This window comes from Lithobates pipiens, unplaced genomic scaffold, assembly GCF_037356315.1.
Source record: "Lithobates pipiens isolate NorthernLeopardFrog02 unplaced genomic scaffold, aLitPip1_a1.2 Scaffold_1, whole genome shotgun sequence".
Taxonomy (NCBI): Eukaryota; Metazoa; Chordata; class Amphibia; order Anura; family Ranidae; genus Lithobates; species Lithobates pipiens.
The window spans coordinates 174,957,398-174,975,126 of NW_027507685.1; the positions used below are offsets into that span (position 1 = coordinate 174,957,398).

A 17,729-nucleotide genomic window follows, 5' to 3' on the forward strand; every position below is an offset into this window, starting at 1 on the left:
GCTACCAAGAGGCCTACAGCAATTTTGAAGGAGTTGCAGGAATTTATGACCGTTCAAGAATTTATGACTATCCATCCATTGGTGGATAGTTTTCTATGGCAGGTGAGGAGAGGCGGAGAAAGAAGGGGGGGGGGGGGGGTAGTAGGTGGGGAGGGAGAAAAAGGACAAACGGCTTGATGTTAGCTAGATGTAGAGTCTGACTTTGGTCCTTCAACTCGTTCATGACATGGTAATTGGAGATTTTGACAAATTGCTACTTGGACGCAACAGCGGCAACCGAATACAGTCCAGTACAGGAAGATTTTGCTGTTTTGACAGCACTGCGGCTATCGAGGACAAAGTTGTCACCGCCTCGGAGGCGGCCATTTTGTTGGCTGGTATCGGAGTGGAGTAACAATCTCCGCTCATAATATCATGCGCCGGACTTTATTCTGTTGCCTGTGTTGTGTCCAAACAGCAATTTGTCAAAATCTCCAATTACTGATGGTTTAAAGAAACCAGAAGTTAAGTAGTTGCTAAGTAGAAAGCTCTTTTCATGCTGAGCTAATCAAAATGCAGGAATTTATGACCGAGCGGACATTGTGTGCATGTGACAACAATATCACAAATTCTCCACAAATGGGGCTTGTATGGGAGGGGTGCAAGAAAAAAGCCACTCCTCAAGAAAGGCCACATGCAGTCAAGACTGAGCTTTGCCAAAATGCACCTTGAAGATTCTGAAGCCACATGGAAAAAGGTGTTTGGTCAGAACACCATTCCTACAGTAAAACATGGAGGTGGTAATATCTTAGTATTGGTATGTTTCTCTGCAGCAGGGACTGGAGCACTTGTCAGGATAGAAGGAAAATGGATGGAAGCAAAATACCATCAAATTCATGAGGAAACTCTGCTGCCCTCTGCCAGAAAGTTGTCAATGGAAAGCAGGTTTATTTCCAACATGACAATGACCCAAAGCACACAGTGGTTGAAGGAGAAAAAGGTGAATGTCCTTGCTTGGCCTAGTCAGAGCCCAGACTTAAACCCCATTGAAAATCTGTGGAATAACTTGAAGACTGCAATCCACAAACGGTCACCATTAAATGTAACCGAACTTGAGCAGTTCTGCAAAGAAGAGTAGGAAAATATTGCAAAGTCTAGATGTACAAAAGTTAGGAGAGACATATCCCAACAGATTAAAGGCTGTAATTAAAGCAAAAGGTGGTTCAACAAAATTCTGACACAGGGGTGATCCTTTTTTCCAACTCCGTGATTCTGTTTTTGATTTTTTTTTTTTGACATGTTGGTGTTCTATCTTTCACTTGGTTGTTATAAGTTGCAAATTATAAATACAGCTGGATACAACAAAAATGGTGTCTGTCTTCGTTTCAGGCTGCAAAGCAACAAAATGTGATTATTTTAAAGGCGGGTGATTCTCTTCTATACCAACTGTATGTTTCTTGCTAAAGAACATTATTTCTGAAGTTGTTATGGGTAAAGTTCCGCTTTAAGTTTCACAGAGGATCTCTTCCTCTCTTTGTGCAGGATTGTATTGTTGTGAAGAGGCCCGATGTACATTCAGCATTCGTGCTGTAGCGGTTAAAAGCAACGTGTGTGACTCCACTTCTGGATGTCCAGAGCTCTCCTTTACTCTCCTGGGAATGGAGCACAAGACTCCGAAGATGATTGCAGAGCTGGCCAACAAAATTGTCCGACTGACTAGGGAGGTGGGAAATTCATTAGTAAAATAAATATATACCGGGGTTGATTCACTAAAACTGGAGAGTTCAAAATCTGGTGCAGATCTACATAGAAATCAATCGGCTTTCAGTTTTGTCAAAGCTTATTGGCTGCCATGCACAACTGCACCAGATTATGAGTGCTCCAGTTTTATCTAATCAACCCCATTGTGTGTGTGTGTGTACAGTATATATATTTTTTATTTTCTCAATCTACCCCATAATGAAAAAGTAAAAACAGAATTTTAGAAATGTTAGCAAATATATGAAATAGAAAAACTGAAGGTCACATTGGCATATTATAGTATATCATATCATTATATCATAGTATTTAGGCCTTTTGCAACAACACTTGAAATTTAGCTCAGGTGACTCCTGTTTCTCTTAACCCTTTAACATTTCATAGTAAGGTTGAATAAAGACACCAGTCCATCCTGAGTGAGTGTCTACAATTGTCCCTATCCCTGTACATTGCACACTCACATCAGTTGGCATCCCCTGGACCTCCCTGCTACTGGACACACAGCCTAAAGAACTGGTATATGCCAATGACCACTGCATTCATGCCGGACCACCTACATGGATATTAATGATATGCTCTGCCAGTCTACATATCTTGTAAGTGTTTTTAACCCTTTTTGGGGAAATTAAACAGCTTTTAATTCTACACTTAGAGGCGCCTTTTCTTTGTTTTTCTGTTTCACACTCACATCAGTCCCTACCCTCAATGAGCCCACAATCCAAGGTCCCCATTCATATACTAGGGCCAATTTAGGACAGAAGCCAATTAACCTACCTGCATGTCTTTGGATTGTGGGAGGAAACCGGAGTACCCGGAGGAAACCCACGCAGGCACAGGGAGAACATGCAAAACTCCAGGCAGGTAGTGTCGTGGTTGGGATTTGAACCAACGACCCTTCTTCCAGCTAGGTGAGAGTGCTAACCACTACACCACTGTTCTGCTCCACCGTTTGGTAGAGCCCATTTTGAGGCACGCTAGCTCATTGAAAAATGTGGACTTTAAAGGGTTAATCGTTGCTGAGATATTTCTACATGTTGATTGGAGTTCACCGGTAATGTAAAAATTGGACGTGATTTGGAAAGGTACACACCTCTCTATAAAAGGCCTCCCAGCTGACAATGTATCTTAACAAGAGCTATGGAGGTCAAAGGTACTGCCTGCAGAGCTCAGAGACAGGATTATTAAAAGGCACAGATCTGGGGAAAGTAACGAAAAAAAATTCTGCTGCACTGAAGGTTTCGAAGAGCACAGTGGCCTCTATAATTCTCAAATGAAAGAAGTTTGACACAACCAGGACTCTTCCAAGAGCTGTTCTCCTAGCTAAATTGAGTGATTGGGGGAGAAGGGCCTTAGTAATAGAGGTGAGCAAGAATCCAATGGTCACTCCGACTTGGATGGACTAAGCTCCAGAGATCCTGTGTGGAGATGGGATAATGTTCCAGGAGAACAACCATCACTGTAGCCCTCCACCAATCTGGGCTTTATGTGAGTGGCTAGACGGAAGCCTCTCCTCTGTGCAAAACACATGAAAGCCCGCTTGGAGTTTGCAAAAAAGCATTGAAGGTCTCTCAGACTGTGAGGAGCAAGATTCTTTGGTCTGATGAAACCAAGATTGGATTTGTTTGGTCTCAATTATAAACATTATGTCTGGGGGAACCAGGCACCACTCATCACGTGCTTAATACCATCTCAACAGTTAAGCATGGTGGTGGTTGCAGCATTGTGCCGTAGGGGGGGGTTTAGGCAGCAGCAGGGACTGGAAGACTGGTCAAGGTTGAGGGAAAGCTGAATAGAGAAAACTAGAGATATCCTCAATGAAAACATGCTCCACAGTGCTTAGGGCCTTAGACTGGCCCGAAGGTTCACCTTCCAACATGACAACGATCCTAAGCACAAAGCCAAGACAACACAGAAGTGGCTTAGAAACCATACAAACTATTCGATTTTTTGCAAATGTTTGTCTTCAGATTTACCAAAACCATGTAGTGCAAGGGCCTGCCTGACTGTATACAAATTGAAACTCTTAAGGTTTGACCTCATATTATATGGTTTTGGTAAATCTGAAGACAAAAATCTGCAGAAAATCTAAAAGTGTGTATGGGGTCTTAGGGATAACTCTTAAACGTCCTAGAGTCGGCCAGCCAGAGCCTTGACTTCAACCCTATTGGACATCTCTGGAGAGACCTGAAAATGTCTGTCCACCAACAGTCCCCATCCTACCTGACTCAGCTTGAGAGGAGTTGCAAAGAAGAATGGCAGATAATCCCCCAATCCAGGTGTGCATGGATGGTCATGTCGTACCCAAAAATTATACTTGAGGCTGTAATTACTGCTAATGGTTCTTTAACAAAGTACTGTATTCAGTAAAAGGGTCTAAATACTTAGGTAGATGTGATATTTCAGTTTTTTCATTTTAATAAATGCAGACATTTCTAAAATTTTGTTTTCACTTTGTCATTATGGGGTACTGAATGTAGATTAATTAGAAAAAAATAAAAAGAATTTAAACAACTGTAGTATCAGGCTGCAACACAACAAAATTGAAAAAAGTGAAGGGGGTTGAATACTTTATGAATGCACTGTATATTATTTCCTTCTCTACCAGACTCTGGTTGGCAGCAAACGGTTAACCGATCATTTTGCTTTTTTTCTTCCAAAGTTGCCTTTTCCTATATAAAATGTGTTATGATTCCCTCTTTATTTCAGGTGCCTTTAAAGTGTGAGGATGTTGCTGTCTCTATCTCTGAGGATGAAGGGGAATATCTTGAAGGATGTTGGGAGCAACCTAAGAAGACCCAGGAAGCCTATACCTTTGGTGAGAACATTTATCAATCTAACTTCAAAAATTCCAGGGAAAAGCATACAGCATCTTCACAGTCTATTATCAAGCAAGCTGTCTACATCTAGAAATGGTAATTGTTCCTAACCAGCACCTTGAACGATTTACCTTTTATTTTGATTGCCTCCTGAGAAAACAGCAGTTCCCTTCTACCTAGACACTCATGTGCCTTGAGTCTTCTAGCTGCATATCTGCATTGTAATGCATTGCTCCCTAAGACTGCTAGTCTCATCAGATTTGGAGTGAGATTTGGTAATGTCAGAACTGTGCTGATCGCTGGTCTCCTTGGTGGAGAGGAAGCTGTACCCAAGAACCTGCAGTGCAAGTATCTCCTTGCTTCTGCTTAATTCATTCTGTGGATCTGTACTTCCACCATCTCTCCTGCTGCTTCTTAATAATTATCCCATCAGTCATCAGATCACCAGTCATCAAGGGGAGGCTCTTCTATGAGGAAGCAAAGCCCTGCCACTACCAAGATAGACATCTCCATGCAGAGACACAGTGCATAACAAACCATGGGAAGCCACCCATTTTTTTTTTTTCCAAAAAGTTAACTTATCCTTTATGTTAAACAAATCAAGAAGGAGCAAATAAGAGTAATAGGTTGTTAAGGTTTATATACACAAATATAAAACATAACAAATCATAAAAAATCAGTAGAAGAAAAGCTTCTTCTGGAGTTGGTCATGGGGAGCTGCTGAGCACACCATCTCATGGGTGTTGGAAATAGTCAGCACTATGTTGCTTGGTAACAGACTGTGAAGGTATCAGCTTTTAGGGATCAATATAGTTTGTTTCCTCCAGTATATATGTTTTCCTTTTTTGTATTTATGATTCCTTGGGTTGTCCTTTTGCCAATCTTCATATGCAGTTGAAAGGCTGTTGTCCTGATATAAGGTTGACCTGTCGTTAGGGAAACATAGGTTAAGCCCTGAAATTGATAGTTGCCTGGCCATGTCTAGCTTCAATCCATGTGATTCACAGACCCAACAAGCATGCAAAAATTGTAAAGTCAGAATCAAAGTCAAAATTCCTACTCTCTAATTGTTACAGGTCGGTGACTTAGGAGGTACTGAAGCCAGGTATTGGCCGGTTTATCCAAGCCAACTGTGATTTATCAGGAGGAGAGGTCAACATTTGCAGCCTTCATATTTATCTCATGACAGGCCTGCTTTATATTTGTGTATATAAACCTTAACAATCTATTACTCTTATTTGCTCCTCCTTGATTTGTTTAACTTAAAGGATAAGTTAACTTTTTGGAAAAAAATTACAATCTGACAGGAAGCATGAATGAACTACCACAGCACTCCACACTGCGAAGGCTGCTGGACATTGTAGTTTTCCATGCACAGAGCCCTGTCAGTCAGTGACGCGGGCAGGCAAACAGAGCCCCGCTTGGCTATGTATTTGTTTTTAAATTGTGACCGCTAGCGAGGAGGGAGTAGAACCCCGCTGTGACAGCTAGATCGGGGGGGAGGGGTGCGGGGAGGCCGGTCTGTTCATAACATGTTACACCCTGAATATGGGTGTAACATGTTACAAAAGGGGAACTTATCCTTTAACTTTGAAAGAGTTTTGTTGTATCCATTTGAGTGCCAAAAAACAAAAACACCAACAGTTGATACTGCTTAAAATCTGTGCTGAGTATGGCCTACAGGGCACCTCACCCTATGTTATGGGGAAGGTTATGCAGAGGGTGAGCTGTTCTCTACAGTAACTGCCAATGCATTCCAATAATTTTTTTTGGGGGGGGGGGGGGGGGGGGAGTGGTGGAGGATGTTTAAGGAAAATATGGTCTGATGTGGCTTTTTCTTTTAATCTATTTCAGAACAACAAATGGCTCCAATGCAGCAAAGTACAGAAAACAATAACAATTACCCCATCAATCTCTGCATTAAGAAGGAGCCCTATGAAGAATTTCATCATTCTACTGGTAGGTATTCAATTTGAAGTTCATAAAGAATAGAAATCATCAGTATGCATGGCTTATTGCCTTGATGTGCGCACATCCTGGATTCAATTCCTACCGAGCACGCTGTACACACTTCTAGTATGTTCTTCCCATGTTTTTATACATTTTCTCTGTTTGCTTCAGTTATATTCTGCAGTCCTATTATATCGTTTTTGTAAAATTGAAGTTTTAATCTGCTTATATTTCACTTCCCCTGATTCCTCCCTCCCCCCTCATTAACATGCTAGTTAATTTATTTTTTATTTTTTGTTTCCGTTATACCAGTGAATTAAAATTCAAGGAGGTCCGGTAACTAAAAAAAAATGTTGGCCGAGGTCCGAATCACAAGTCTGTGCCATGAAAAATTTTATGCGTTTACTTTCCTTTTTTTGGCATAAGCCACGCTCTCTGGCGCTTTTCTTACTGTTTCCTCCACACAATCTGGTAATACCCTGTAAATGTAAATGCCCCCAACAGTGTTCCCCCTTACATTAGGTGCCCCTTCCACAGTAATTCATTACATTGGGTGCCCCCATCAGAATACCACCATAAATAAGTTGCCACCATCAGAGTGCCCCCTTACATCTGGTGTGTCCCATCAGTGTGCCCCCTTGCATTATTTGTCCCCATCGGAGTGCCCCCTTACATTATGTGCCATCATGTCAGCCAAAATGTATTCTGCTATATGTTTTTGGTAAAAAAAATTCCATTAAGTGTATAATAATTGGTTTGTGTGATCACGGACATATGTACGCAAATGATCATGTACAGATGTGTGCAGGTGATCACGTACATATGTGTGCAGATAATCATTGGAACATGTGATTTTAGTGGGACATATGTGGGGGACATGTGTTTTTTTTATTTGGGGACATGTCTTTTTATTATTTGGGGACATGTGTGTTTTGGGGACATGTGTGGTGACACTAGACTGGTGATTAGTTAGTAAAAAGCTGTAAAAACAGCTCATACTCACTGATCACCAGCCGGCTGCAGCGATCTGCTCTCCTCTCCTCAGCGATGACTTCTGTGTGAGGAGAGGAGGAGCCGATTGCCTAGCAACCGGCTGTTTGTTTACATCACATGACGGCCGTGATTGGACACGGCCGTCATGTGATCAGGAGGGCCAATCACAGAGCCCTCCTGCCGATCCGAGATGCGCCGTGTCCAGGTGACATGAGCACATCGGGATCACGCCGCTGCGCGGGCGATCCCCCTTCTTGTCCTATCAGAAGTAGACGGCTCCCACCCGGCCGTATATGTGCATTGGCCGGGTGGGAAGTGGTTAAATATGCCCATCAGCGTGCCCCTTAACACTAAATATGCCCATCAGCGTGCCCCTTAACATTAAAAATGCCCATCAGCGTGCCCCTTATTTAATGTTAAGGGGCACACTGATGGGCATATTTAATGTTAAGGGGCACTCTGATGGGCACAACAAAATTGAGTTATCCTTACATTAAATGTGTCCATCAGATTGCCCCTGTAAACACCCCACTGCACATACCTTGTGGCAGGTAGGGATCAGTAGGTAACAAGCTGCAGGGGATGAGAGCTGCACTGGGAGTTTTGCTGAAGGGGCGCACATAGCACACCTTGCGGCTCCCGACTCTCACTCGAGAACAGCAGGGGGCGGGGCAGGGGCGTGCACGTGATGTCACGGCTTACCTCGCAGCTCCCGGCTCTCACTTGATAACAGCTCCGGCCGAGAGATGCGAGATAGAAAGCAGCGGCGGGGGGGTCAGGGCGCACACGTGAGGTTATTGGTTGCAGGGCGCCCATGGCCCCAGCAACCAATGACTGCTGAGCTGGTGCTGGCGGCCTGACGGTCCAGACAGGAGCGTTGCTCAGTCCTAGTTCGGACAGCGGGCCGCCATTTAGTGACTGCTGCATTATACCATACTTTAGGCCTTTCACAGGGTAGATAGAATAGTCTTAGAATGGTGGCGGGAGTAGATTCAGCCTTAGTTAAAATTTGACTGAACTTCTACTTTAATGTCAGGAAAGGCTTCTTACACAATAAGGTCACTAACGCAGAGACCTGCCTGATGAAGATGATGGCAACAAGAAGTGAGGTCAGTTAACGGAATATACCCCATGGGTTTAAACTAAAGGATGATCAGAGCTGATAGAACCAGATTAAAGGGATTGTAAAGTGAATTTTTTTAAATAACAAACATGTTATACTTACCTCCACTGTGCAACTCGTTTTGCACAGAGTGGCCCCAAACCTGCTCTTCTGGGGTCCCTCGGCGGCTGTCTCGGCTTCCTCCCGCAGGTGCTTCTCACGTTCATGCGAGCTCCCTCGCATGGTGAGAAGCATCTGCGGGCGCGCTCCCGTGATACAGCCGGCGGCTATAGCCGCTCACTGTATCACACGGCCCCGCCCCCCGGCGCTCCGCGTCAGTGGATGTGATTGACAGCAGCGCGAGCCAATGGCTGCGCTGCTTTCCATCCATCCATCCACTTCAGCCAATCAGCGGCCAGGCTGAACGGTGGAAAGGACGTCGGGGGACGAGCGTGGGATTTTCGAGGGGTGAGGTAAGTAAAACGGGGGGGGGGGGGGCTGGGGGCGCAGACACTGTCAGATGTTTTTTCACCTTTAATGCATAGAATGCATTAAGGTGAAAAAACATTTACCTTTACAACCCCTTTAAGTTCCCACAGCACTACTGAGGCGTATACAGGGGAAGTGACATGAGCAGCATAAAAGCCTTAACTAGCAAATAAATTGCAAATGGACTTTGAAACTGAATGGCAAGGGCTGAGATTTGTCCATTGATGGTGCTCCAGACCAGATTAAAGGAAGGGCAGTATTCATCCCACAGTGTTCTTCCTAGAATGGAATTTCCTAGCACTGCAACACGCAATGTCAACCCACTGCGTGCAATGGTAGACGCTGTGGAACATTGAATCTCTAGCCTTCAGCAATGTAGAGATTACCAAGTCTGATAGGCCTCTGTCCCTCAGGACCTGGGCTTCAAGAAGGCAACTATTAAAGCCAGTGACTAAGAAGCAGAATGGTGAACTGGCTCCTAGTACAGAATATTCAAATGATCTGGAAGGGGCAAATGGACAATCACCCAGGAGTCTGAGTATTGCAGAGCGCCATGTCCACCTGGGCCATTTTGGTACAAAGAGAATCAATGAAATACCCTCTTTCTCAGTCCTGAAGTGCAGAAAAGAGAGAAGCTGTTGAGTGAGAAGATCATAGATTAGGCTGATTTGAAGCCATTCAAACACTGAGGCATCCACTGCGAAGGCTTAAGAAACCTTGGACCTGGCAACAAATCTGTGCAGTTTGTTGTTAAACCCTGATGCCAGAAGATCCATGTCTGGTGTCCTCCGCTTTTGAGAGAGGGTTGGTTTGGAACACCTCAGCGTGTAGAAACCATTCCCTAGATCCAGATGTTGACTACTGAGGTAGTCCACCTGCTAATTGTTCTTGTGTGTTATGTGTGAAGGAAGTCAGGGCAGGAAAGGGTAGTAGGTACAGATCCCCAAGGCTCTGATAAGGAGTCATCCGAAAAGATGCAAGTGAGGAGCCACGGTGGCTATGATCTAGCTAGAACTTGATAGAAGAATCTTGGGGAAAAAGCAATAGACAAAAAATAAAATGGTTCCTCTCAGTAGGAAGAAGCTGTATATTGTCTAAGGATAGCTGCAAAAAACAAAGGCTTGCTGAAAGTGGGAGGAAGAGTTATATGGGCATTGCCCCTGTAGCTTCTCGTTTGCCAGTGTCCAATGGCCTTAAAAAAAGCTTTATATAATCTCTGTGGTTTGAAATCTATGATTAAGAAATACAGTTTGATGTGGATTTGTTTTTTATTTTTAAATTTCAGAACAACCAACAGTGCAGGAAAGTACAGAGAAAAACTACCCCATCAATCTCTGCATTAAAGAGGAGCCGGGTGAAGAACCTCATCTTTTCACTGGCAAGTATTGACTATGAAGTAGAACTGCACGAATAATTGTTAAAGAATTTAGATCGTGATTCTTCCCCCTCCCTCCCGTCCAGATATTAACAAAGCATTTTCCCAATTCTATGCAGAGTTCTCTGCTCGCAGCTGGCAGCTGTCTAAAAAAAAAAGCAGCATGCCAAGTTTACACAACATTGCTTAGATGGAGATAAGTAGAAACATTGTAACTCTTCATCCTTTTATATCAAAGGGATGAACTTGGTCTGTAAATGAGGGACATTTAACCACTTAAAGACTAACCTTTTTCTGACACTTGTTGTTTGCAATTTAAAATCAGTATTTTTTTTTTGCTAGAAAATGACTTAGAACCCCCAAACATTTTATATATATATATATATATATATATACACATATAAAAAATTTTTCTAGCAGAGACCCTAGAGAATAAAATGGTGGTTGTTGCAATATTTTATGTCACACTATATTTGCACAGTGGTCTTTCAAACAACACATTTTAATGAATCAATAAAAAACAAAACAGTAAAGTTTTTTTTGTTATTTTTATTTCCTCCTAAACTGGCTTACTGTGTGCATAGGACAAGAGTAGGCAACTCTGATACCTAATGAATATAAAGTCAAAACTTTCTTTAAATAGAATATACAGTAAAAGAGTTAGACCTCTTGTCAGTTTTTTCCTTAGTTCTTTTTTGGAATCCAACCAGCATGGAAACTCATAATTAAAAAAAAAAAAAGTATGTGTGTGTATCTATCTATCTATCTATCTATCTATCTATCTATCTATCTATCTATCTATCTATCTATCTATCTATCTATCTATCTATCTATCTATATATATATATATATATATATATATATATATATATATGTATGTGTGTATATATATATATATATATATATATAATATATATATAATATATATATCAGAGGTGCACACGGAATGTAAATTTTGCAAGTTATTGTATTATATTCAACTTTTTAATTAATATCATGAATTTAAATGAATATGAATTTATTGTCGGCCATTATTGGAACCCTTAGAGCACTAAAGAGTTAGTTGAAGGTTCTGATCTAATTTCTCAGGGGCTTGTCTTTATGTGGGTATACAGGGTGGATTTAGATTGGAGCACAAGACAGAGATCTATTAAGAAGAATGGATTTTGGGAAAGGGGGAGGAAGAACTGTCAGTTTTTTTATTTTCTTTTTTTTTATTGCTGAATTACCTTTGCAGGTACATGTTCAGGGTCTTCTTCATCCTACTTTGCTTACTGTTGCGTCACTAACCTAGAACAAGCATAGACATATGTGGTGTTGGGACACCTGATATAAGTTTGTTCTGAGTTGGTGATCTACTTAGTGGTGGAGCGAGGATAATGATGGCGGCCCTGAGTGTGCACCCTCGGAAGCAAGCCAACAATGGTGGCCACCATATTTACATCTTGACAGATTCCCTTTAAAGTCAACCTGCCCCAAACCTCAACAACTCAGTCTGAACATGGCTAAATTATCTATAGATCCAACAAAGTAGGCAGATCAGATATTACAGAAATCTTAAACTGTATGTCCACCCAATACTTTTTTCTTAGTTTTAGGTGTCTCCTTTACTGAAAGAAAAACAGTTTTGTCCAATAGATCTGTACAGTTATTATGGTAAGGGTGAACCATTTCCATATAACCTGAGAGGTGTACATTCTCTCTTTTTAGATGGGACATCGGCTCTCCTATCTACTGTAAATGTTCAAATACCTTTCGAAGAAGCCCAAAGTGCATCTGGATTCACCTATATTTCCTCATTTGGTATTAAATCTGAACCCGGTGGAGAGTCCTCTGGTGACACTGAGGACAGTGCGGACGAAGGTAATCATTTACTTATGTTACATGGACATTTTTACATTTGTCATTTCTAATTTTGGGAAAAGGCTCCCGACAGAGCAGATCATTCATGAAAACAGTCATTTTCTATGTGGTAATCCACTCTACATCCAGTAGACTGAGGACATACTGTCAGTGCAGGGTGTCATGGACAGCCATCATCACAACACCCTACGTTTACTATGTAATGTTGCAGAGAGGGGGGGGGGGGTGACATCATGTCAGCACTCATGTATCATTGAGGACCATCTAGTAAGGAGTAAAGGTAAAGAGGATCATAGGGCATTACATGACTGTCATAAAAAAACTTTGGAAAAGGAAGGGACAGGAACCCAGATTTGGGCTTTAAAGTAAATCTGAAAATGTCAGGTTCTTCATCCCAACCACTGATGTGTGTCTTCCCTGCGCTCCTCCACTACCATTTGTTGGACCCCCTAGTTACACCCCTGTATGCACATTAGGGGGTACACTTGTATGACTGCAGAAGCCATAGTGGTCTATGAGTTGGAGCAGGGACTGATGAACTTTGTAAAATGCTACTTGCACGGGGCATCTCTCTAGAGATGGCTGATTACCCTTTGTTGGAATCATTGTAGTACATGGAGAGGAATTCTTCCTTCACATGTTTAAAATCTTCACATTTTCATGTCCCTCCAGAATCTCCCCAGGCCCCTCGTTCTCATGATCGGAAACATGTTTACAATATTATCAGTCGCATCAAGGAGGAGGCAGAGAAAAGCAAAGATTCAGATATGTCAGTATATGAGGATACAGTCAGCCAAGGTAAGCCTTTTGTTAAAATGTATTTCAGGAATATATATAATATATTAATTAATGCACATCCAGGCATTTTTAATACAATTTGTGCATTGCTCAGTATTTCATTTTTTGTAATTGTTATGGGCCATTTATGCGCTTGTATTAGAATTATGCATGAAACACAGTGTAGTTCCATTCACTTTTAATGGCCCCCGCTGCACTAAGGCAGTGCAGTGCACTTGGAAACCATCTCTACAATATAGTACAATGTCCATTAAATTAGCTTATTGAACAGGTATTGTAATGCATCCAAAAAGCCAAACGGACACTTATATTTGCATCTAAAACCCCATACACACTATCAGATTTTCTGCTGATTTTTGTCTTCAGATTTACCAAAACCGTGTAGTGCGAGGGCCTGCCTGATTGCATACACATTGAAACTCCTAAGGTTTGACCTCATATTATATGGTTTTGGTAAATCTGAAGGAAAAAATCAGCAGAAAATCTGATAGTGTGTATGGGGCTTTAGGCCCCTTTCACGCTGATACGTTTTGTTGTGTATGTATGTATTTGTGCACATTTTCACGCAGATGCTATCGCGCACGTGCGCAAAAACTTCTTCTCGTGTTTTTGTTCTGCACAATATGTAAATGGATATTTGCATGCAAAGATTTTGTTTATATTTTTTACTGAAGAATGCACGGCTCTTGTTTACACTGCTGTGTGTATAGGTAAATTACAATAAATGGGCTGTATTTTAGCTCAGTAAAAAAAAAAAAAGCTGTACTGAGCTTGTTCAAGCTGCAGTGTGCAAAAGGCCTTAAAGTGATGCTAAACACACATTGTTTAATTCACATTGTCCCTTCTATTTCTGTATGTGGATGATGGCATTGTAATTAGAAAAAAAAAAAAGTACCTTTGTACTAATCGATATACAGCTGTCACATGACCCAGCTCTCTCCCAGCCTGTCTGCAGGAAAACATAAGCAGGAGTAGTTTCCAGTCCTCTGCTGCTGGTCAAATGTTAAAAAAAAAAAAAATAGCCTTTGGAATACAGAGTAAAAATAATGTCAATGTCACCTTCCTTTTTAAAATAATCTAATTTTGTTGCTTTGCAGCCTGAAATTAAAAAAATACACCATTTTTGTTTTTACTAGTGCAGCTTATAATATCCAAGTGAAAGATATAGCACCAACATGTCAGAAAAAATGTAATAAAAAAAAAAAACAGAATTACTGAGTTGGAAAAAGGATCACCCCCTTGTGTCAGTATTTACTTCTGTGCCTTCCCCTTCAACACTCACCCTTACCCCCTGTACACAGCTTACCTATGCACCCCCCCCCCCCCACATCCACAGCTCACCTCTTCTCCTCCAGTACACAGCTCCCCTCTTCACCCCCAGTACACAGCTCACCTCTTTTTGCCCCAGTCCACCGTTCCCCTTGCTTTCTCTTCCAGTCCACAGCTCCCCTGTTGTCCACCAGTCCACAGCTCCCCTTTTTCTCCCACAGTGCACAGCTCAACTCTGCATCCCTGTCCACAGTTCACCTTCCACGTTTCACTTTTGCACCCCCATATCTAAAGCTTACCCCAATCCACGGTTCTTTTCAACGCCCCATCTTCAACACCCCCCCCCCATGAACAACCCCTCCAACCTCCTCATAGCTGTTTCTCTACACAACGTCCCCCCTCCCTTCAACGCTCTCGCCTCCCTTTACAAAAATAACACCCCCACCCATTAAGCCTTCCCCACCCAGCTTTCAGCTCAGCACAACACCCCTTATTGCCCACCTTTCCCTTCACAGCTCTTGCCTATTCACAACTCCCCCACAGTTCTTACCGCTTCACGATCCCCCTGCCAATCTCACAGCTCTTGCCTCCTAAAAAATCCCCCTGTCCCTAGCTGCTACTGCTGCAGGACACCTCCAACCTCTCCACAGCTGCCTACCTCTCTGCAGAACTGCCCCCCCACCGGTTCCCTTCACAGCTCTCTCACCTCCGTAAAAAGATTCACAGCAGTGCAGCCGCTGTGATACATACATGTATGACAGGTGAGAGGGGGGATAAAGGCCAAGGAATCAAAAAGATGCCGTGTCGGGACCCAGGGCATCCACCAAAATATTCCCTGCCCAGAGCTAGCACACAGAAGGCAGTGGAAGTGAGTGAGCAATGCAAAAACGTCATCCTACCACTGTCTGTGTTAAATGACCGTTTGCAGAGGACAGAGGTGCCATACATTCTGGCTAAATAAAAGTCAGTTCCCCCACCCACTGCCCTGATCACCCTGCCCATGGGGCCCCCTACTGGCCCTGAGCCCTCAGGTAGTGCCCGAATGGTCAGTCCGCCCCTGGATGGGGCAAAATACCATACTGTCAGAAACCATGAACCAGACCGAGACAGAAGTACAATTAAATCACTTGTTTATTAATAAAAAATAAAAAGGTAAATGGAGTAAGCATAGTCAAAGCATAGCCAGAGTCCAGTAACCGGATCGAGTAGTCAGCCAGGCCAGAGTTCAATAACCAGATCTGGTAATCGGCCATGCCAGAAGTCAGGGATCCAAATGGAGGAACAGCATGCAGGATAAGGAGCCAGAAGGGATGTTGGCAAGCCAGTCTTTAAACAGAACTGCAGGAGATGGTTTCTTGTGATGTGACCAAGGCAAAGGCAGAGATGAAGTGAGCTGAACAGCCTTAAGTAGGCAGGTCAGATGAGCAGGATCAGGAACAGCTGGGTTACTGTGGAGAGAGATGAGAGCTGGCAATTAGCCCACAGCTGATCAGCCAGCCCAGAGAAGGAAGGGCTAAGCCAGCCCTGACACATATCATTCTTGAGGAAGTTATGCTGCCCCCTACCAGAGAGTTGTCCATGGGAAGAAGGTTTATCTGATGGTGTTATAATCCTCACTTGGATGTTCTAAGTTGCACTAGTAAATACAGCTGGATAAAACAAAAACCGTGTCTTCATTTTAGGCTGCAAAGAATAACAGGTAGGTGAAGTCTCCATCAATCTCCATGTAATATCCCACCCCCATTGTGTTTAGCTAGTTAGTGGGCAGGAGCGAAGTAGTGGGCTGTCATTTACCACTGTATACACCCAGATGTGTGACACTATAGTGAAATGGGCTGCTCAGATGTGATGGGTAAGAAATGCTCAGCATAGGAACTCAAAGAAAATTGAGCCTGTGCAAAGCTGCCAACACTGCTCTGCAGAATCCCTAGCTGAATTGGGGACATGGACAGAAGGGGGGGGGGGGGGCAGAGAATCACAGGATTAAGTTGCTCTGCCTTGTGGGGGCAAGAACTCTGTTCACTTTAAAGCCTTGGCAGAAAATTACCAGTGAAGTCTGATAGATAAAAATAGTTGGCTGGTGATTCAACCCACCAGTGCCCACATAATACTGAAATATCCATTCCCTGTGAGGTTGGCCTTTAGCAATTAGAACTCACTAATTCAAGAAATCACTACTAAATTCTGGACTTTTAAAACTTGTATGCAGTGCAAATTACTAGGGAGATCCTCAACTGTCACTCTTTCTTCTAGCAGACTGCATAGACCAAGACTACTTACCATCGGAACCTAAAAATAAAAGAGCCAGGACACAGAAGTCAAGATCACGAGAGCCGTCTTCTCCTTGCGAAGTGTGTGGGAAAGTATTTAGCAACAAGTGGACTCTTGTGAAACACATGAAGATACATAGTGGAGAACGTCCATTTTCATGCGATGAGTGTGATAAGACCTACAAATGCAAAAGTCACTTGACCAGTCACATGAGAACGCATACTGGCGAGCGACCCTATAAATGTAACCAATGTAGTCGGAGGTTCTTCAATCACCAGCACCTCGTCCTCCATCAGGTAGTCCACACTGGTGAAAAGCCATACTCTTGCCCCGTGTGTGGGAAAGGCTTCACTCGGCAATCCAGCGTAGTCAAGCACTCCGGTATGCATGCAGAACAGAAGCGGCATGTGTGCAGCGAATGCGGCAAGAGTTACTGCCAATACGCCAGCCTGATTGTCCACTTGCGGCAGCACTCAGGGGAGAAACCATTTGTCTGCAAGTACTGTGAAGAAGCGTTTTCATTAAAAGATGCCATGTTGAGGCATCAAAAGACTCACACTGGGTAAAAGCCTTTCCAATGTCCTCGGTGCATTAAGTGTGTTAATAGGTGAAGCCCTGACATTTCTGGGTGGTGTTGGAGATTATCATAAAGCTTCTGTCAGACGTTCCTATTGGCTAATCACTATGATCTGCAGCCACACTAGACAGTGGATATGTGCAGGATGCAGGAAGGAGTCCGCTAGCTTCCGCACTATTGCAAAGTTCTGTAACTTTGCCTCTCAGAACCCTCGGAGGTTCAGCCATGATGGAAAGGTTTAGAAGTCCTACAGAAAGTGTGTGCAGTTCATACCTGCAGAAGTTTGTCCCTTTTCCTCTCAGTGACAATCCCTTTAAAACATAGCTTCTAATTGGGGACTCGGTGTTGGTTAATATACAGATTCACTTTACTTCAATAAAAAAAAAAAAAAAAAGTAATAAAAACCCCATGAATCCTGACATCTGTATTGTTATAATACCCTGTTACTGCTATTTGTTGTATTTTTATGGGGTTATTTCTTTAGTTTTT

At 42.8% G+C, this 17,729-nt stretch overlaps 2 protein-coding genes across 2 annotated transcripts in view; one reads left to right on the forward strand and one right to left on the reverse strand.

Moving 5' to 3' along the window:
• Positions 1-17,659, forward strand: part of LOC143979427 (uncharacterized) — a 28,173-nt gene extending 10,514 nt beyond the window's left edge. Inside the window, exons 2-8 of the mRNA XM_077478933.1 lie at positions 1,522-1,703; positions 4,444-4,552; positions 6,408-6,512; positions 10,373-10,465; positions 12,173-12,325; positions 12,998-13,123; positions 16,646-17,659. Of these exons, the coding sequence (XP_077335059.1) occupies positions 1,522-1,703; positions 4,444-4,552; positions 6,408-6,512; positions 10,373-10,465; positions 12,173-12,325; positions 12,998-13,123; positions 16,646-17,229 (1,352 nt within the window). The 3' untranslated portion in view covers positions 17,230-17,659. The remainder of the gene's footprint in view (positions 1-1,521; positions 1,704-4,443; positions 4,553-6,407; positions 6,513-10,372; positions 10,466-12,172; positions 12,326-12,997; positions 13,124-16,645) is intronic.
• LOC143979262 (uncharacterized) overlaps positions 1-17,729 on the reverse strand; it is a 67,275-nt gene that overhangs the window by 38,732 nt on the left and 10,814 nt on the right. The window lies entirely within an intron of this gene.